This window comes from Mixophyes fleayi, chromosome 9 (assembly GCF_038048845.1).
Source record: "Mixophyes fleayi isolate aMixFle1 chromosome 9, aMixFle1.hap1, whole genome shotgun sequence".
NCBI classification, from domain to species: Eukaryota; Metazoa; Chordata; class Amphibia; order Anura; family Limnodynastidae; genus Mixophyes; species Mixophyes fleayi.
The window spans coordinates 99,477,299-99,499,548 of NC_134410.1; the positions used below are offsets into that span (position 1 = coordinate 99,477,299).

Below are 22,250 nucleotides of genomic sequence, written 5' to 3' on the forward strand. Positions count from 1 at the left end.
CCAAATTGAGGATGCCACTTTGGAATTAGAAGAGGATGAGGGGGAGATTTGTGTAGGCGACGAGGGCGCTAATGATGATGTTGATGATTATGATGCAGACAGATACCAAATTGCCTTTCTCAATTTCTATTTATATTCTAGATTATATAACGGCTGAATAGTTTTCTATTTTACTCCTAGTGGAGAGAGGATCTGATGCAGACAGATACCAAACTGCCTTTGTCCATTTCAATTTATATTGTACAGTATATAACGGCTGAATTTATTAGTATTTTATACAAGTGGAGGGGGGCCTAGAGAGACAGAAACCAAACTGGCTTTCTCCATGTCAATTAATATTGTACAGTCTATAACGGCTGGATTTTTTGGTATTTTATACAAGTGGAGGGGGGCCTAGAGAGACAGAAACCAAACTGGCTTTCCCCATGTCAATTAATATTGTACAGTCTATAACGGCTGAATTTTTTGTTTTTTTAAAAAAGTGGAGGGGGGCCTATAGAGACAGAAAGCAAACTGTCTTTTTCCATTTCTTTACATATTTAACTATAAGTGTAGGGTGTAATATAGATTCAAAGACGATGGCTGCATTGCCAATATGCATAGATGGAGAGGAAGACAATCTGTTTTGTGTGTAGAATAAACGAAGGCCTACCAACGAAGAATTAAACAGTTTTTTTGGATGATTTATTACCTCAACAATTAGATTACTTATCTCTAAAACAGTTGGAGCACTAAATTGGGTTATTTTAGGCACAAAAACATGTATTTTCCAACAAAATAGCAAAACAAAACCAAACAAAACCAAAACCAAAACCAAAACACGCAATGGCGGATTTGCAAAACCAAAACCAAAACCAAAACACAACGGTAATCCAGATCCAAAACCGAATCCAAAACCAAAACACGGGGGTCAGTGACCATCTCTAGTTGCTATACACTAACTGCCTAACGGAGGGGATTTCACAGCAATTCCCTCTGTTTAGGCAAAAATCCTGCAGCATTGCAGTCCCCATAGATTACTATGTGGACTGCGAAATTCAGCAATGAATGAAGCTTTGATAAGCTTTGCATTGCCCAAAAAGGTAACGACATCTCAGGATGGGGTTACCTGTCTTTTCCCATGGGATTCTGCTAAAGCCTCTCTGGCTTCACAGAATCCATTCCAGTGGAAGTGCTGTGCGCATGCGCACAGTACTTCCTTCAATCACCGGCAGCGCTAGGCTGCCAGTGAATAGGAAAAATGGTTCGCAGCACAGAGGTTATTTCACGGGGGCTGCCAAAGTAGCCCTGGTATGGTGCATATCAGTAGTGCATACATATGCATCGCTGTGGCTTGCGGAAATGCATATTTAGTTGCACCGCATCTGGCTCATGGATTTGCAAGGTGGAGGCACCTGTAAGAAAACTTTTTGCATTCTCTGATTTTGAACGCTTGACAGATTGTGGAGCTTCTAGCTAAATACAGACTGCGAGCATGTATTCTTGTATTGCACCCACATGCAAAAATGAGAGTTTGGTCTGTGAGACAAGACAATTATATGAAGATGGATAGACGGTATTTATCAGGTTGTTCCATGGTATGCGTAGGGGGTGAAAAGCCTCTTCAACCCTTAAAAAAAGAACTTGAATTTAATGGAATCCTTTGTGCAAAAAAGAACACTGTGAAAGAGCCACATACTTGTGGCGAAACGCGTAGAGTTCAGGAACTACCACACAGTTTGCAAATCTTCTTTTATTTTTAACTTTATTGCTATATTTATTTGAATCATTTTATTTATATCTCACATATACCGGGATAAATCTTGAATGCAGGAGTGAAACGCAGTAACCAGATAGGAGGTGAGGTGGTGGTCATTGGCTAACCATAGTGGGCGTGATGGAGTACGAATGGATCGGAGGTTGGAGAGATAAGGGGCTATGGAGCTTTAGAGGGCCTACGTAAGGGAGAGGAGCTTGAAGAGGATTCTTTGTCGGAGGGGTAGCCAGTGGAGAGCTTCACAGAGAGGGGAGGCAGAAGTAGTGCGACGAGAGAGGAAGATTAGTCTTGTTATATAACTATGCACATTAGTAAACCTATTTCTGTTTCAAGTCACCAGTGCAATCAATGGGTAGACAGTAAGTTGTTATAAGTAAGAGAGAGTGAGGGTCAGTTAAAGCACTTTGTCTAGACAAAGTCTTTCCATAAAAGGATAAGTGCACTGTCGACTTGACAGTGAGTGATTACAGTGAGGAAATAACAACTGCTATCTAACTTCCTTTATGTTTGCAGTTTAATTCAACTTGCAAATTTGTTTTTATTTAAACTGTATTGTTCCTTCTTTGAAGTGAACAATGGATTGTAGTAACATGAACTGTAAAAGAGATGGGCTGAAAATGTAAATAGATTCACTAGGCAGAAGAACAGCTGAAATTGCCCATTTTTACGTCATTGTGTCTCCATATGCCATATTTGATTCTGCAACCAAGGTGGTGTCTTTGTGGAACAATGGGGCATTGTTTGTTAACGGCACAGAAAGTGGTTGCGCAGTGTACAGATTGTGGTGGCGTGAAGTCTTTATCAGCTTTGCATGTGGTATGTAACAAGAGCAGCACAAGTGCACTTAAATCATTGTGATGAATTTGCAAACCTGATATTTAAATAAACTAAAAGATATGATCGTGCAACCCTGGAGATGTTGTCTTTATGTGTGAGAAATTGCAGAGTTTCTCATTTTTGTACTGCACAAGTTCACCAAAAATTTCTATGCATACGTCCATCTGTGGACTATTGCATATGGTTGTCTTGTGTCACTTATTATAAGTGCAGGCTGAGTCAGTGGTGGAACTACCATTGGTGGAGCAGGTTCAGTGTTCTGGGGCCGAAGGAGATAATGGGAAACTAGCGAGCATGGGCCTTGGTTCCCTCCTCCCTGCTTCACTGCACCAGAGCCCAAGCTCGCTAGTTCCACCTCTTGGCTGAGTTTAGTAAGAGCGTGTTCTCGTGATGCATCTGAACCAATAGATACACGTAAGAACACTCACAGGCTAGAGAACCTTTCCCCGCTAGCTTGGCAACATTTTTTGTCCTGCATTGACAACTGGGTAAAGCTCGAATAGGAACAACCAGCTACAGCCCTGTCCAGTTAGTGAACAACCAGCTACAGCCCTGTCCAGTTAGTGAACAACCAGCTACAGCCCTGTCCAGTTAGTGAACAACCAGCTACAGCCCTGTCCAGTTAGTGAACAACCAGCTACAGCCCTGTCCAGTTAGTGAACAACCAGCTACAGCCCTGTCCAGTTAGTGAACAACCAGCTACAGCCCTGTCCAGTTAGTGAACAACCAGCTATAGCCCTGTCCAGTTAGTGAACAACTAGCTATAGCCCTGTCCAGTTAGTGAACAACCAGCTACAGCCCTGTCCAGTTAGTGAACAACCAGCTACAGCCCTGTCCAGTTAGTGAACAACCAGCTAAAGCCCTGTCAAGTTAGCGCTGGAACTAGAAACTGGCACACAGCACCATTTGAGCATCTCATCAACGTCAGGACATGGAGTATTGCAGCTCTGGCAGTGTGACATGAGGGGGTCTCTGGATGGAACTCCCATGGTGCTGTTATTTGTTTGGAGGGTGAATATTGGGTACAGATCACCAGGCGCTGGCTGGGAGAGGGATGGCCAGGGGGCACACAGGCGGCCGCATCCCATGAAAAGGGATGCGGCCGCGTCATTGATGACGTGGCCGCATCCCCTGTCATGTGATGCGGTCGCCTGTGCGCTGACGCGGCCGCATCTGATGTCATCAGATGCGGCCGCGGGGGAAAGTATTGTATTTTGCATTCGGGGGGGCGGCCGGCCGGCCTACCCCCCAACCCGAGTAGCCTGAACGAGCGGCCCGCCCCTGCAGATCACATTTAATGAGATTTGGGTGCAAATGAGATACAGGTAGGCAATGCTTAAAGTAATAATGACTATGGTCTTATACACGGCAGGAAGAGGTTTGAATTTTCTACATTGTTGATTCCCATACATCTGTGCTCATTAGGCAAAAAAGTTGCACACTAACTAACAATAGATGGTCACTTTCTCACTGCCAGTATCCTCTTTAAGCGTGCACTACCACCTATATTGTACTAAGGTGCCAGTCAGCCTAGCTAAAGTTCTGGGAGCTGCTATATGTGGACACTTTTCAAGGTGCTCTGCTGGTTCTGTGTGGCAGTCAAATCAATTAAGATAATCAACTTAAAATGGTGCTTGAGGTAAGGGTGTGAGCGGGAGGACCAAACACAAGCTGCGGACTTTGAATTGGTTGTCGGACAGGGTAGTTAAAAGAACAGAGCAGCCTTTAAAAAAAAGTCTGCACTGAGCTAGAGCAGCTTTGCATCATCATTAACATTTATTTATATAGAGCCAACAAATTCCGTAGCGCTTTATAATTGGGGACAAACACAGTAATAAACAATACTGGGCAATGCAGACAAAAAGATGAGAAGGCCCCGCTCAATAAGCTTACAATCTATGGGACAATGGGAGCTGGATACATGAGGTTAAGTCATACTTGCCAACTCTGTGACGCTGTCCTCCGGGAGATTCCAGAGGACAGGGCATGTGACAGGAGTAGGAGGGGGTGTGGTGACGTCTTTGCATCACCATAGCTCCGCCCCACTATAAAATGCCAAAATTCACAGCATTGAATAGTGGGGGGTGGAACCAGGGCCATCTTTTCCACTGGGCACAATGGGCAGGTGCCCGGGGGCCCCATAGGCAAGGCTCTTAATAAGAATAAATAATCCTGCAAAAAAAAAATCCTGCAAAAGAAAAACTTTAAGGGTCACAGAGCGAGTACATTTAAAAAAAGCAGTGCATCGAGGCCCATATATATATATATATATATATATATATATATATATATATATATATATATATATATATATATATCATATATATAGGGGCCCCGATGCACTGCTTTGCCCGGGGGCCCATAATGTTGTTAAGATGGCCCTGGGTGGAACTTAATAACGCGATTAAGCCCCACCCCCCATATTCAATGCCAAGAATTTCAGCATTTTTTAGGATCCGGGAGGTCTGCGCACTCTTCCGGGAGTCCGGGAGGACTCCCCGAAATTTGGGAGCCTCCTGGAGATTCCAGGAGAGTAGGCAAGAATGGGTTAAGCCTACATATTGCATTTCGGTCCAACCAGAGTACACACATGGTAAAACAGAAAACAAGAGCCTGAAATTATACTTGGCTAGTAGGCTGTTTCAACAGTTAGAAAAATTAACAATTAGCAAATGGGTTAAGTCTGTTATTTCCTCTCTTGTAGACTTGTCTTGTCTGTCACTTTTTTCTGTACCCTACGTATTCTCTAAAAATGAATAAAAAAAAATCTCTTAGCAATGCTTTGCTTTTGGAGCAGGTTATCTCAATGTAGGATTCATAGAGATGTATGTGTATGTTTTATGATGAGTCAGCAAGCCTGTCAGCAATTCAGCAAGCCTGTGTGTGGCATCTGCTGTTTTGTTTGTGGTCTCTTTGCTAATTACCCTTCGGGCGGGAGAAAATGAATGGAATGTTAATTGAGTTGATATAAATAAAATTGAGGCATGTGAAAATATCAGGACATCAACCCCATGAACACTTATGCGGGTGACATCAAATTGTTCTTTGATACATTTTTAGTCAAGAATCTGCCCTTGATTTGGTGTAATGTAACAACAAATCTGTTCTTATCAGCCATTGGAGAGCTAATACATCCAACCTATTCCAGCTTATAAATGTAAGTGGACTATGCAGCCTGTCTTTCCACAACGAATGGTAGCTTAAGGCGTTGTACACACTGCCTCACAACATGTGATAAAAATAAATTATACGTTAGCGCATCAAACAAAAATGATACGTTTGATGTATTAAATTATTATAGGGTTTGGGATGAGACAACAACTAGTAATTGACCCGTGGTGCCACAGTTTACAACAACATGTGATTGTGGAGAGGTATGCAGATGTAACAAGCCACATAGATACTATTTACTATCACTGCCCTGCAAAGTGCACTAGTTGTATAACTATTCTTTCGGCACCGACATCCATCTGTCTCACTCTCGGGTATCTCAAAGTCATTACCAATGTGGAATCAAGTATTCATTCCTGTAAATTATAAGGATATTAGAAGTCATCATGGAGATCCATGGCCATAACAAACAAATATAAGTTATGTAAACATGAGTTGACTTATATCATTTACAGCAGGGTTCTATTGTTTCTTAGAATATAAAAGGTTTCCTATTGGACGCTAATATGATGACATAGGAACTCACTAGTTGCAAGCACTGACATGAGAATTCGCCATCTATACAGGCGTTATGTACAGGTGTACATCATACTTGCCTAATTTCAGGCAGTGCAGTCCGGGAGAGGGGCGTGACTAGAGAGTGGGAGGGGGCGGGGCATGGTCAATCATGTCATTTTGGTCCCTCCCCCGCAACAAAATGAAGCTTAGTTGCGGGGACGGGGCCAAAATGACACAATTCACTGCAAATCGCGTTATTTTGGCATGGGAATTGCAGGATATGGGAGACTTGCCTGCTGTCCTGGGAGTCTAGGAGACCGACCCAGATTTTGGGAGTCTCCCAAACATTCCGGGAGAGTTTTCAAGTATGGTGTACATATACTTATGCATATATTACCATCCCCTATATATATTACAGGTCTTGTTTAGCATTAGGAACAAGGCAAAACAAAAAGGAGCAAATATGCTCCTGGACAAATCATGTTGCAGTGCAATGGATGCAATTTTTTTGTATTTTTTTTTTTTTTGCATGCAGGGGACATATTGGCTGCTTTTGCATGTAGCACACACATACTGAACAGCTTTATTTTTACACTGCAATTTAGAGTCGAGCTAAGATACGTCCCCTCCTAACTCTAAATTAGTCTGCATATTTAATTTGCCACCCCCCTGCAGTGGAACATGGTTTTTCCAAGGGGTACATTTACTTCTATACTCGACTATAAGGGGGGCCCCATGAATTTGTTGTACCGGGGCCCTGAATTCCTCTTGGCAGCCCTGCAAACGCCACTACAGTTTAGGAAAATGCAACAAACGTCTGATTGGCTGTTTGGATACAGCATATTTTTGCACACTTACCCGTGCATCAGTTTTCCTCACTGTTCTAAACTCTGGCTTGTGGAACATTTCTTGTTGAGCTGAACATAGGTATGTCCAATATCTCCTTTTATTAGTGGGGGCTTGTTAAAATGTTTTTGTTTTTAAAGGTTAACTGAAACTGTATGGAATAAATATGTGTGTGTTTATAAATCATGAGTTTAAGTTACATTTTAAGGAATCAATAGCTGATAGTACTTATAGAAACATGAAACATCAGAGATTAATTGGTTCTTTTTAAATTTGGTGGAAATGCTTTTATTTTTGCAATAAATAGATTGCAATAAAAATGTTTCTATCTTCTCTTTGCAGAACGGTGGGGATCCAATGCCCAAAGCATCTGTGATTGAAGAGAAATCCATCCCTGGTTGCACATGCAGTCCCATGATGCTACAGTACTCACATCCTTGATTTAGAAAATGCATTTATGCATTCTAGGTGTGGGGAGATGAAAATACATTTTATTTCATTTTAAATTCCATATTAAATCATACGTGCCAACTCTCCCGGACTGTCCGAAAGACTACAGAACTGCGGGTAAGTCTCCCCGGAGAGTAGGGCATCCTCTCGCATCTGCCCACTTCTCTAGTGAAGTGGGCAGATAACATGATTTTCTTGGAATCGCTTCATTTTGGCCCCACCCACCCGTGGCCAAAATGACCCCTCCTGCCCTCCCGGATGTGACCAATATAAAGTTGGCAAGTATGTATTAAATATCAATATAAAACAATTATTTTGTACATGCAGATTCTCTAGAAAACAGATACAAAACCCCTGCCCCCTCCTCCCCTCCATCCACCGCACCCCTTTCTCTTTGTGTACATATTAGAAGAACATTCATAATGCCCCCTGCCAACATCTTAGCAGGGGTTTATTGCACAGACAATAATTTTTCATTGAGTATACATTGACATAGAAGACTTGCGGTGTAAATGATTTACATATTGGAAGCTATGGTGCTTCTCTACTAAATGAAGGTTGTGCAAACTGGTCTATCACAGCAAAGATAATGTACATTCAGATAATATACCAGCACTTATTTTACAACTAGAACTGGTTTAGTGCAAAACCCAAGATATGTCACAGATATGTTAAACCCATTATGACTGCAGTTGTTAACACAATGTAAACTGCGCCAGGACTGAATGAGTTAGGTGTCTGCTGAAAGCAAGAATTGTGGGAAGCAGCTGTCCAGAGCGAATGGATTTCTAATGTCGACACCACCAGACATTGCTACACAGACATTGCTCCACAGAGGGAATGGATTCCAGATTAAAGATTAAAGAGAAGGCATGGGGGCTGTGATGCAGGAGTACATGGTTTATTATTATGTATTTATAAAGCACCAATCATATCACGCAGCGCTGTACAGAGAACATGTAATTCACATCAGTCCCTCATTGGATCTTACAATCTAAATTCCCTACCACACATACACAGAATGGGTCAATTTATTCAGAAGCCAATTAACCTACCAGTATGTTTTTGGACTGTGGGAGGAAACTAGAGCACCCAGAGGAAACCCACACAAACACATGGAGAACATACAAAGTCCACACAGGTCAGAATCGACATTCTACCTCATGATCACATAGCTCAAACAAGTGGATAATGCAGGATAACATCATAATGGTGTGATGTGATGTGGGATATATAGCAAAGATTTCAAGATTACAATTTAATTGGAAAGATACATTGGACACAGGCAGCACAGTGGCTAAGTAGTTAGCACTTCTGCCTTACAGCACTGGGGTCATGAGTTCAATTTCTGACCACTGCCTTTTCTGTGTGAAGTTTGTATATTCTCCCTGTGTTTGCGTGGGTTTCCTCCAGGTGATCCTCCCACACTCCAAAAACATACTGGTAGGTTAATTGGCTGCTAACAAAAATTGACCCAATGGGGCTAACAGGGACTGATGTGAGTTCTCTGTACAGCGCTGCGGAATTAGTGGCACTATATAAATAAATGGTGATGATGATGATGACACACTGATGAGCTAAAAGAATTTGTCAGGGAAACTGTACCCTCCTTATAGGTCAACTAAATATGAAGTAATCTTATCCCCAAAGATGATTATTTATAATATTTGGGGGGGGGTTCTCTCTTGTGCTGGAAAAATATATTACTTTTTTTCTAGTTGTTTGCTAGAGAATTTAATTAACATGTATAAAGTAAGTTCAAAGAGATAGTAGTCTGGGCTCTGGCATTCCTCTCCCTTCCCTATGCACAACAATAGAGGTTGGCAGGCAGGCAAGATATCTGTTAGTTGTTTTCTTTTTACTTGGCTGTAACAATGTTGCTGCACTCAGCAGTACAGTTAACCCTTGGTGCAGAGACAAAGGACAGAAAAATTAAAAGCAATGTTTGCAAATCCACCTACGATCAACTGAGCAATATAGTAAAATAAAAAAATAAAAAAAAACAAATTCAGTGAACATCTCATTTAAGGTTTAGGATACAAATATTACCTGGTTCACAAATACTTTGCCTACAAAGAAGAATAGTATAGATAGTAGAGATAAAACAACAGCAAATGACTTTGTAAAATTGGCTTCCAGGCTAAATCACATGTAACAGTTTTGGGGAAATGTGACACCACAAAAGAGGTTATTGGAAGCAACAGAAAGACTTCTGTAGAGGAGTTGAAACAGACGTGAATGACACAATGAAAACATTAGTATCCACTTGTTTCTTCTCAGAGGACTGATGTGTGCGTAGCACTGACAGTGAGCTGTGAAATAATGTTGCAAGGAGCCTCTGCCATATCCCAGCAATATGGCAAGTCAATGCAGGAAATGGCCAGCTTAGCCCCTGGCAACACCTCCAGGCATTGTTCTTAAATGTTTTCTCATTAATTTCAATGAATCCAAGTCTACTTTATATAAGGAAAGCAGAGAATCGACATTATTATTATCTATTTTTAAGGTGCCACAATGGGTCCATAGCACTGTACAACGGGGTTTACAACAAAAAAATGTACAAATTGAGATAAATGACAAGTGGCAACGAGTTACATATTAGGGCAGAGCATACAACGAGTGAACGGTAACACATTGTATAATACAAGGGAGAAGTATAAAGGAGAGATGAGGACAAAGCAGGGGTCATACCAGTGTGAAGCAAGCCTCAGCCCAGAACTATAGGCGCAACACACAGACGCTGAGGGTGGAGACCTGGAGACCAGGCAGAAGGTGCTTGTCATTGTGCTAGGATAGTATGAGGGTCCTGCACTTGAGAGCATACAAGACCTTATCAGGTATAAGAAATACACTTCATGTGGACATCATTCTTGTTTACATCCATGGGGTTCTCATGGGTATGGAACCCAATGCACACCTTCATGCTGACACATAGTGCAACACATTGCTTTTCTCAGCCCAGCGTTTGCCAGTTGTCACCTGAGACTTTTCATCCAATAATGTGCATTTTCATAATCATCATCATCATCATCTATTTATATAGCGCCACTAATTCCGCAGCGCTGTACATTTTCCATTCAATCAAATGAGCTCAGGAAAAACACACATTTTTAAAATACAATTTTGGTATTTTTACTTTTTTTTTTTACGTAAACTCTAAACACAGAAATATACACAATAGTGAAAAAAAAACAGGTATTTGCCCTATGGGGATTGTAAATTTGTTCATTGCCCAGTGTGTGCAGTTTGAATGACTGTTATAACAGAAATAATTAATCCCAGCAGTAAATGTGTGGCTACCTTAAGGGAGCATAAAGGGGGGCGTAAAGAAGTTGAGTGTGTTTTATGGGCACATTTGGCATCAAGGATCTCTGATAACTCATTCAAACTGTTTTAACCATGCAGCAAATGGAGACAAAAGCACTGCAGGACAAACACCTATTTTTTATCTAGTGTGTATGAGCCTGTACAATTGAAAATAGATAAAAAAAAAACAAGGGGAATGAATAGCACAAACTAAATTTCACGTTAACCATTTCCCTTCTGATGTTCTTTGGAGCACTTTGGTCTGCAATACAGCGCTCATTACTCTATAAAGTCAGTACGAATGTTCTGATTATACAACATTATAATAACATAAATAAAAGTACCACTGGAAATGTCATATACAATCAAGCCCAGGGGTTGCTATTCCAAGCTTTTTAAAACTGCAACTTTAGTGCCCCTAAAGTTGAGCATTTACACCTCCTAAATTGCAAACCCACCACCTAGCCTATTGTCCAAGCACAATAGCCACAAGTGATAGCTTAGTGCATACAGTAGAACAGCTGCGTGTATAAGAAGCTCAGTGCAGCGCAACCAGTTGTACAGGGGTGTCATTAAAATTGAGATATGTTGGACTAATACAACTGTTTTAATCAGTCAAAACCAGAAAGGTCACATGACACACACAGCCTGTTGGGCAGATGCAGCAACACAGAGATTTGCTGTGGAGATTCCATCCCAGTGCTTATAGCAGGAATGTTATATGTAGATGTAAATTATCACACACAATGTTCCTACTACTTCAGAGACCAGATCCGCTACTGGTGTTTCTGCTTAGTGTCCAGCATAGACTATTCTGACAGAAGCAAGCTGCATGGATCAGGGAAATGTTGATGCAACCTTAGAGATAAGGAGATGTGATCTAAATATTTTCACAGGTTTGTTAGACAGAAGTTTTACAGAAAATCTCTCCCTCTTCCTGATACAGCCCATTACTGGCAAAAGTCCACAGACAATATTTAAAGGGTGAATCCTCCTACCTTACTGTCTGCTGTCACTGTTGTGATGAAGAGAAGAGATAAAAGCTGAAACAGTTTATATCCCCACATGGCTGTCGGTGTTGGAGCTGCTCAGAGTCCACTCTGCTGATAGACAAGACTAATCATGTACTGGCAGGCAGGAGAGCAGTAGGCAGTGGATACTGAGAGCTGATGGATGGTGGAGGGGCGATGATTTGGATAGGTTCCCTCTTCTGCCTCCCTCAGCTCTGATAGTGAACTGATTCTCATTTACTGTCTCCCAGCTACTTGAATGGGAAAGGAGGAGCATAGAGTAACACCTCTAACCATCACAGCCACAATAAAGACAAACAGTTCATTTGAAAATACAGATCTACTATGAATATATTATTTAAAGCTGAAATCACATCATTTTGACAGCATGCCAGCATACAGACAACGATAAGCTGACAAGATAAAGAAAACTATGAGGGAACATGTATATGCAGCATCCACATGTGGGCACATTTCAATAACTACATAAACTTTTCCTCTGCTGACTAACAAACATACATGCACTGTGCACATGTGCTGTGAAAATCCATATATGTCATTTGGCTCCATAAACATGTTTGTAATTTTAAACTATAACTCTGTTTGGAAAAACAATTGTTTCCCCATAATCTAACAAAGTTGGTGTTATTTAGTAACAGAGGGCAAATGTGCTGTAACCCATAGCAACCAATCAGCAGTTAGCTTTCATCAACTTAGTGCAAGTTAAACAATGAAAGCAAATTTATGATTGGTTGTAATGATTTTCTGTTCTATATTAACAAATAATCTTCCCTGTCAATCTCTAGGGTAGATGCAGCAATTGAAGTAAATTACTGTTTCCAATTCGAGATACATGTTGCAAGATGGAACAGTATATAAAAAAGTCCTCTGCTGCATCAGTATAAGGCTATACGTGCATGCTCTCCGCTTACGATATATGAGTTATAGCTATGACGGACATTAACAGACATATGGCAGGATTGTTCTTCATAATATTGATCAGACTTCGCAGGGATAAATGGATTAGTGATAATGTATTTATAACATTTACCATGCTCTTTTCTTGGATACCTTATTTGTGTGAGCATGATGCTCATACAAATAAGGTATCCAAGAAAAGCTCAGACAATAGTGTATGGTGGTGCACCAGCGCAAACAGTCATTCAGCAGCCACCTATAATCACACTCTGATCCACTAAGAGTGAAAAAGCCAGATACAACAAAAAAAATATTCTGATACAGATGGCGCTATTGACTGGTAAACAGCACAAACATATATATATATATATATATATATATATATATATATATATATCAGATGAAATGTTTGTAAATAAATAATGTCCTTCTTTCAGAAAGCGTCCATAGGTTGCAGATTCCTTCTTCCAATAAATGTGGGAATTTTGATTAGTCCGTCTTACTTAGGTTGTAGTAGATCTTCTCCCATTCTCGGAATAATATGTAAAAAAACAGAAAAAACAAACGATAATGCAGACTGGTATGAACGCATATATCATGTATAGAATCTCTGTGAACTTAGCATGCAACACCAGACCTCCCCCAGTGATGTCTTCACCCCTGTCCCCTAATGGGTGCACACTTACAAGAAGTCTTTGCAATAAGAAGCATTAAGTGTGGTGTCTTTTCTCCTTTCTGGAGTTTTCAATTAGTTTCACCTCAATTTGCTGAACCCGTCAGGCAGTATTTATATATGTATAGGTGGAACAAAAAGCACTCATAGTGCATTATCTCTTAATAATGTATAATAATAATATTTATTATTATAATAATAAATATTATTATTATACATTATTAAGAGATAATGCACTATGAGTGCTTTTTGTTTGACCTATACATAAAAAATATTATTATTACACATTATTAAGAGATAATGCACTATGAGTGCTTTTTGTTCCACCTATAAATATATAAATACTCAATAGCGCCCTCTGTATCAGAATTTCTTTTTTGTTGTATCCAAGAAAAGCTGTCTGAGGATACAACAAATGAGCATGAAGATCATTTTAACTCTTATCTCTTTGTTCACGCATCATCATCTCCCAAACAAACGTAGGATTTACACAAGAGGAAGGGGAGGCACTTTTGTCTTCCTTCTGCAGTGCTAGAAATCAGTGACATATCAATAATTGTAGCAACCACAGTCGGGCTCTGGAATCCCATCTGCGACCCTATGATACATGGGCAGGAATAAGAGATATGTGTGCATGTAGGGTTATTAGTGATGTGGAAATCTGACTTCTATTTCGCTCTGGAGTTGAGGGTCATTTAGTTATGTCACTGTAAAAATGACACCAGATAATGTTTAATCATCAAATTTGAAATAGATCATTCACTATTCATATTCTAGAAATCACTTGCTTTCATGTACTTGTTTGTGCCGCACACTTTAAATTGCCAAAAAGGGACATTGAAATTGGTGTAAATATTGCTTTCCAACATTACTAATGCAGGAACATATGTGGGCGTATATAAGCAACTAATCAGTGTCTACTTGCTTTTTTCTAGGTGTTTTATAAGGAAGGACACACAAGCAATAGTTGGTGTCGCTTTTTTGTTGCCATTCTCAGCTGATTTGTAAACAATCAGACCAAATGACTAAGGGCCGGTTGTACGTCAAGGGGGCATGGCCACGTGATTTGAGCTCTTAGGCCCCGCCCCGTGCTTATCTTTAATAATTTCACAGCAGGGGGCGGGGCCAGGAAGACACATTTAGTGCCGCTCCCACCAACTTCACCAAGGAAGAGAGCTGGATGCGGGAGGTTGCCCTGCACTCCCAGGAGTCCAAAGAACTCAAAATAATTTGGGAGTCTCCCAGACATTCCGGTAGAGTAGGCAACTATTATGTACATCTGTATGCATAGGATAAATTTAGCAAATTCATACTATCTATCCACACAGAAAGGGGCACACAAATGCATGTATGCAGATTCCCTCGCACTTGACATATCATCATCACCATTTATTTATATAGCGCCACTAATTCCGCAGCGCTGTACAAAGAACTCACTCTCATCAGTCCCTGCCCCATTGGGGATTACAGTCTAAATTCCCTAACACACAGACACAGACAGACTAGGGTCAATTTGTTAGTAGCCAATTAACTTACCAGTATGTTTTTTGGAGTGTGGGAGGAAACCGGAGCACCCAGAGGAAACCCACGCAAACACGGGGAGAACATACAAACTCCTCACAGATAATGTCATGGTCGGGAATTGAACTCAGTGCTGTAAGGCAGAAGTGCTAACCACTGAGCCACCATGCTGCCCATCATATGCATCTGCTTGTTTTTGTCTGTCAGTAGTCATATCAAATGCGGGTACCTGAGAGCTGGTGCAAATACACACTGATAATGAGAACCAGCTGTCACACATTTGTAGCTAGTGAGGGCTGTTTGCTGGTATTAACACTACTCTACTGAGAGATGCGGAGTCTAACGCGACTCCGGTCTTCTCCAGGGACCCCCGCAAGGAGGTTTGGGTTTCGTTGCGGGAGACGCGCAGGTCACGGTCCTCAAAAAGGATCACCAACAAAACAGTAGGTAATATGGAAGGTCAGACAATCCGGGTCAAGCTGTGCGGACAGAAGCAACTCCGGAGAAAATCCAATAGCGAGGTCAGGCAAGCCGGGTCAAAACACAGAAGTCCGAACACACCAGAAGGTCAAACATTGGTATCAAGAATGCCAAGGGAGAGAGCAGATGCGAGGTCCCAAGAAGCTGAGATCAGTAAAAGGAGTCAAATGCAGGAATACACTAGGAGGTGATGGAGTAAGGGCACCCAATACTTTGGCACCCTAGTGGTGCCAGAGCCGGGTATATATCATCATCATCACCATCACCATTTATTTATATAGCGCCACTAAATCCGCAGCGCTGTCCAGAGAACTTACATCAGTCTCTGCCCCATTGGAGCTTACATAGAGACAGGTCACATGATTACTGGCGGCAGTGGCGCAAACCGCCGCCACCGAGCCCTGGAATAGCGTCCCGTTGCCTGGCAATGGGACGCGCATACTCAGAAAATAAATTTCAGCGGCCGGGAGCAGTGCATCTGGTTGCCTGACAAGCACACACGGCCACGTCAGAGGAGACGGGACACCATCAGCTGAAGCAAAGACACAGGGACGGCACCTGACATCAGCACTAGCTAGCACCTTTCTGATTGGCTGATTGGAAATTCACCTCTCAAGCAGATAAGTGTTTTCTTCATTGATCCTGCATATATTATATGATTTGGTCAGCGTAATTTTTAAAAACTTTTTTTGCTAATTTCGTTCGTACGAGAGAATAAATATTACATCTGCGGTATTATAGAGGGTTTTTTATTTAAATCAATGAACAGTGAATGCATTTGTCACTAGTAAAACAAATGTTAACAAACTTATCTTGCGCTTATGATCTTGTTGCTTGTAGGTGCATCTGGGTGTAAGTACACCTGACGTAAGCCTGGCATATAAGCTACTGGTGCAGAGCTGGATGCATCTAGTGATGAATATACAGCAGGATATGGGAGTAGATATGCTATTTTTACGTGCAGTTTTTAAAGCTTAATATTGAGACACATATGCGGCCAACTCAGCATCCCCTAAATCTATGTCTGATCTCAATTACATCCTGATATTGAACAGGTGCTTGTGTAACAAGCCCATAGAATATAAACTGCATACCAAAAATACAGTCCTTGGTACTTATATTATAATATTTTGTGTTATTAACACCATACTTGCCAACTTTTTAGACCTCCCCTCCGGGAGAGGTGAAGAGTGAGAACAGAAGGGGGCAGGGCCCAGTAAATGATGTCATTTTGGCCCCGCCCTGCAGTGCAATGAGGCCTCATGGAGGCTCCCATCCTGGGTAGGATGCAGGAGAATTGCCTGCTCTCTCGGGAGTCCAGGAGACCTACCTGGAATTCGGGAGTCTCCCAGATATCCCGGTAGAGTGGACAAGTATGCTTAGCACATTTGTCAGGACACACATCACTATATACACACATCTTGACAAATTTCAGGTACACACCTTAATATACACATCAAAATTAAAAAAATCACAACAATAGCGAGAAAAAGCAATTCTACAGAATTTAGCCAGACAGATACATTTAGAGGACTGTGAAGGGGTGCCACATTTAAAACAAAATGTACATAATGGCGAAAAAGCAAGACCCAATGTTTCTATTATATAGCTAGTGAGAGGCCAGAAAGACATGTATTTTGGCTATGCCAAAAGTGTGCTTTCACCATATACTTGAATAAAAGTGATTATGGTTTGTACTGCTTAAGGTGGCCCTGAAATTGGCATTGGGATTCATTCATTGCTATTGGCCAAATTGCTAAGATATCATCCCATGTCATATCCACCAAAGAACAGATCATATAGATGTTTTTGAAGCATGCTTGAAGATATGATCAACTGAAGATCACAATCTGCATACACGCTGTTATTTGCAAAACACGCTGTTTGGGCTCTACATGACCAATATATGCAATTTATCCCAAATATATGAAGACACATTACACACAGAACCATTTAACTATTAAATTATTACTCCTATAGAGACCCATATGGTTAATTTAGTGTTAAGCTGATTCCCACAGAATAAATACAGTTGTTTGTTGTCAAACATATTCTCCACATTATGGGGAAATGCATGGATTTGAATGCCAAAAATGGGGTGTCTAAAGGGATTCAAACTTTGGCATTATTTGATTTGATGAGCTGCTCAGAGTGTTCCTTGTTGAGTGTGTAGCAGGTACATGAATGTGCCTAGTTATGCACGCACATCCATAAATAAAATTTAGCTTTGTTAGATGAAATTATTTAAACGAGATTCAATAGGTGTGGAAAAGGCATTTTGAAGAGTGTGCTCTCGTAAAGATGAATACATATAGAAAACACAATCCTACTGTACCCTGACTCTTTAGACACGATAATATTTAAAATTAATCCAAATGGGTCATCTTCAAGTGATAGTAGGCTCTTTTTTTTTTCACTTTTTTAACCATGTGCATTTGCAGTAGGGTCAAGACCCAGAATGATTGTTTTTCACCCTTCCATCTCAATTACTATATATAACATGAAAAACTATAATTTTAACAGAAATCACTTGGGAGTCCTGAAAATGTGTTAAGCTCAGTGAAGGAAGTATTTATGGTGATACACATAAAACACTACTAGAGCAGGACCTACTAAGGATGGATATAAACACAAGTATATTGCCCCCTGCTGGACATGTTCAGAATTGCAGTCTAGAAATCACATGGCCAAGATGGGTCTAAAGCGCATTTCCTAGGCTAAGATGGTGGTGACTGCAGGGATACAAATGTTGGCACTATCATGGTGGACCAGGGCTGTTCTTTCCTGAGTGCCGTATTAGGCGTGTGAGCGCACTTTCTTTTCTACTCACATGCAAAAATGAGACAAGATTCTTTAATTGATGTAAAAGTATATGGAAGGCACAATTTGGGAGTGTCCCTACTTTTTGAATCTTACCCTATATTTTAGTAAGAAGCATTTTGCACCTTGCAGTTGCAGTTTTTATGGAAAAAGTCATTTCTAGACACACTTCAATCAAAAATATATTCACGTACACATGTAAGAAAGACAGCCGATGTCCTATTCAAGGTAAGCTTGCGCGTGGGGCCCTCTTACCTCCTCGTCTGTTTGTTAATGCCTAATCTTGTTTTATTATTGTGTTTGTTTCCAATTGCAAAGTGCTACAGAGTATGCTGATGTTATGCAAATATATGTTAATAATAATAATTATAATAATAATAAAAATGTCTTCTCGCTATTATGATTTATTTAAGACATAAATTAAGCGAAACAAAGTAGTATTTTAGAAGACACTGAAAATAGAACCTGCTTGCCTACTTTTTCAAGTGGCCTTCCGGGAGTTCCTGAAAGGGGCATGGGCAAAGGGGGCGTGGCTTAGCAAATTGCATCATTTTTGGCCCTGCCCCTTGATGCAATGATGCAGATGCATCATTTTTGGCCCTGCCCCTTGATGCAATGATGCAGATGCATCATTTTACAGCGGGGCGGGGCCAAAATGATGCGATTCCCTAAGAATTTTGTCATTGTGGCTCTAATTCTTCACTAGGAAGAGGGCAGGATGTGGGAGGTTGACCTACTCACGGACATTCCAGAAGAGTTGGCAAGTATAAAATAAAACTAAAAAAGGGGTGGTTCGAAAGATGTAATAGGTTGGACTTTAAGATGAAGTAAATGAGTATTTTCAGTGGATCTACAAACCCACAAAACTAGGGGCAGTTTCAAAGACCAGAACGTGGACATGTGGCCTACAAACAATGAGGGGCACGAATGAAGAAACAGTGAGGCCCGCTTTTATTGCAGTTTGTAAAAGAACATTAATATATTATTTTAAGTCCTTTACTATGCATTGTACCTTTTAATCCTTGCCCTGATAGTGTTAAACACTGAACTTGTTACTGTTTTCTGTAAGGTTGCACCAGACCGCAGATTCTAAATGCAGAGTGCGGTTCTCGTTATGGAGATATAGAATTAGTTATTTGTAAAATAAAAACACTATTAACATTTTTAGATGTACTCTAACCACTTGCATAATATACATTAGCATGTTTCCAGCAGAATGCTAAGCTTGCTACAGATTTAAATGGGTGCGGACTGCTTAGAAAGGTCAACCGGCCTCCAGTAAAATACCGTGCAGACATATACAGCAGAGGCAATAACATTACTACATACAGTACCACCCTATTTTATTAAGTAATTGCAGATTGTTTTATTTTTGGTTAAATACTTTCTGACATTATTTGATTTATAAAGTAGATGGGTTAACTATACCAATCTTTTTTACAATATAAAAAATAATACACTGAATTATGTCATGCTTTTATAAATATTTAATAACTTTTAACCAGCAGGCCCACTACATATGCTATGATTGCTATAAAAACAAACAAAAAGCAAGTGTATAAAAGCAAGGTTATAGTGCGGAATAGAGCAGTATCACCATGATCTGTTGGTTATTAAGCGCCATCTAGTGTTCACAGTATGGAACGTATGCCTTGTTCTACGCTTCCAGAGTGTTGAATGTCAGTATATGTTTCTGAGGGTGAAAGTGGCCCATGTAACGTGTTAAGCATATCTCTGAATATCTGGGCAACTCTTTATTATCATGTATTCAACATTAATGCCATTGCAGACACAAGGAGGTATTTACTAAACTTGGTTTGAAAAAGTGTTGATGTTGCCTATAGCAACCAATCAGATTCTAGCAGTCATTTTTTAGAATGTACTAAATAAATGATAACTAGAATCTGATTGCTTGCTATAGGCAACATCTCCACTTTTTCAAACCTGCAGTTTTAGTAAATATACCTCAAGGTATTATCACAATGCCCAACTTGAATGTGAACAGAGAAAGTGTGTCGCACCTGCCAAATTCTGAGATCTCCCCTCCAGGAGGGGAAGTCTTGCTGCCGTGTCCTGGGGGGTGTGACCATGTGAATCGCATCATTAGGACCCACCCCCTCAGTGAAATAGTGCCATTTTCAGCCTAATACAACAGGGGGCGGGGCCATGATGACATAATTCACCGTGAATCGCGTCGCTAATCCCATCTTATGCCCACTACATTAACAAAGTGGGCAGGAGATGGGAGGTTGCCTTGCTCTCTCGGGAGTCCAGTAGGACTCCCAGAGATTCGGGATTCTCCCGGATATACCAGGAGAGTACGCAACTATGAAGTATATGGGCTCTGCTTATTTCTTTTATATGTCCCAGTTGTTGCACCACTCAACAGAAGTGATGTGAACAAGCCTTACATGTTAAGTTGTTGGTCTATTTTAAGAGCAAAGTCATATGTTGAATTATAGGGTAGAATTTGTTTGCAAGTTCTATTGGAGCCTCGAGTGATGAGCGCTACGCACAAATCCAGGTATTATGGTAAGTAAAACATTGCTGATTTTTGCTCGCACCTATGTGACAGCCTGCAGAGCCTCAACACGCGATTTTCCCATGGACTTTGGGCACAACTGAATTCCCCCATAAAGTGTGAAGTGTCATCAATACACTTGCACAAGCTTTCATTTCATATGTGTGTATATCCATTGAATTTAGTAGTTCTTTTGGATATGCCTGGCATAAATATCTAATAGACCTTTCACAAGCAGCCCTGCTACACATACTATGATTGCTGTAAAAAAAAACAAACAGGCATATTTATAAAAGCAGCATTAAAATGCAATACTATGATGATCTATTCTGTTGGTTACTAAGCGCCATCTAGTGTTCTTAGTATGGAAGTTATTACTGATACATTGTCCCACTTTTTAGTGGTTAATATTACAGCTATGGGCCAGGATCACCATAAGAACTGAGTAGCATTTAACTGCCCAGCAATATTTCTATGATAAATGTGGGCGATCAAAAAGAATACTTATCACTGCAATAGCGTAATTTTAACTAAAATGAATGTATGTGTGTGTGTGTGTGTGTAATTTAGACTGTCAGCTCCAGTGGGGTAGGGACTGATATAAGTGTGTTTTCTGTACAGCGCTGTAGAATTAGTGGTGCTATATAAATAGCTGATGATGATGATACAATGGTAATAGATTGATGTATACTGCCATCTACAGGTTGTATTACTATTAACTGCTTTCTTACACATCTTGGACTATAGATGAGCAGCAGCAGCAACTATTTATATTGTGCCACTAATTATTATTATTATTAGTAGTAGTATTAATCTTTATTTATAGGGCACCACAAGGTATCCGTAGCATTGTACAAAGTATAGGCAGTGAACCAAACAGGGTAGAACTAGAGATGAGCGGGCTCGATTATCTGAAATCCGAGCCCACCCGAACGTTGCCGATCCGAGACAGATCCGGTATTCCCGCCAACTGCAAAACTGAAACCGAGGCTCTGAGTCATAATCCCGCTGTCGGATCTCGCGATACTCAGATCCTATAAATTCCCCGCTAGTCGCCGCCATCTTCACTCGGGCATTGATCAGGGTAGAGGGAGGTTGTGTTAGGTGGTCCTCTGTCCTGCTATATCTCGTGCTGTGCTGTGCTGTTCAGTTCTGTGCTGTGCTGTTCAGTTCTGTGCTGTGTTCTTCTCAGTCCAGTGGTGTTGTGTCCTGTGCTCTGTCCTTCTGAGTTCAGTGGTGCTGCTGGGTCCTGTGCTGTGCCCTGTTCAGTCCAGTGGTGCTGTGTCCTGTGCTCTGTCCTTCTAAGGGCATTGTTATTTCCCCATTATTCCCAAATTATAAAAAATTACAAAAAAAGTAATTATAAAAAAAGAAAAAATAATAAACAATCCTGCAGTATAAGTCCATTGGTACTGCTATATTACAAAGTTCACTGATTCTGCA

At 40.7% G+C, this 22,250-nt stretch overlaps 1 protein-coding gene across 1 annotated transcript in view; it reads right to left on the bottom strand.

Annotated features, from left to right (window-relative positions):
- The window catches only part of OLFML2A (olfactomedin like 2A), an 89,159-nt gene extending 77,051 nt beyond the window's left edge, over positions 1-12,108 (bottom strand). Inside the window, exon 1 of the mRNA XM_075184710.1 lies at positions 11,863-12,108. Within this exon, the coding sequence (XP_075040811.1) occupies positions 11,863-11,931 (69 nt within the window). The 5' untranslated portion in view covers positions 11,932-12,108. The remainder of the gene's footprint in view (positions 1-11,862) is intronic.
- Between the last annotated feature and the right edge of the window lie 10,142 nt (positions 12,109-22,250).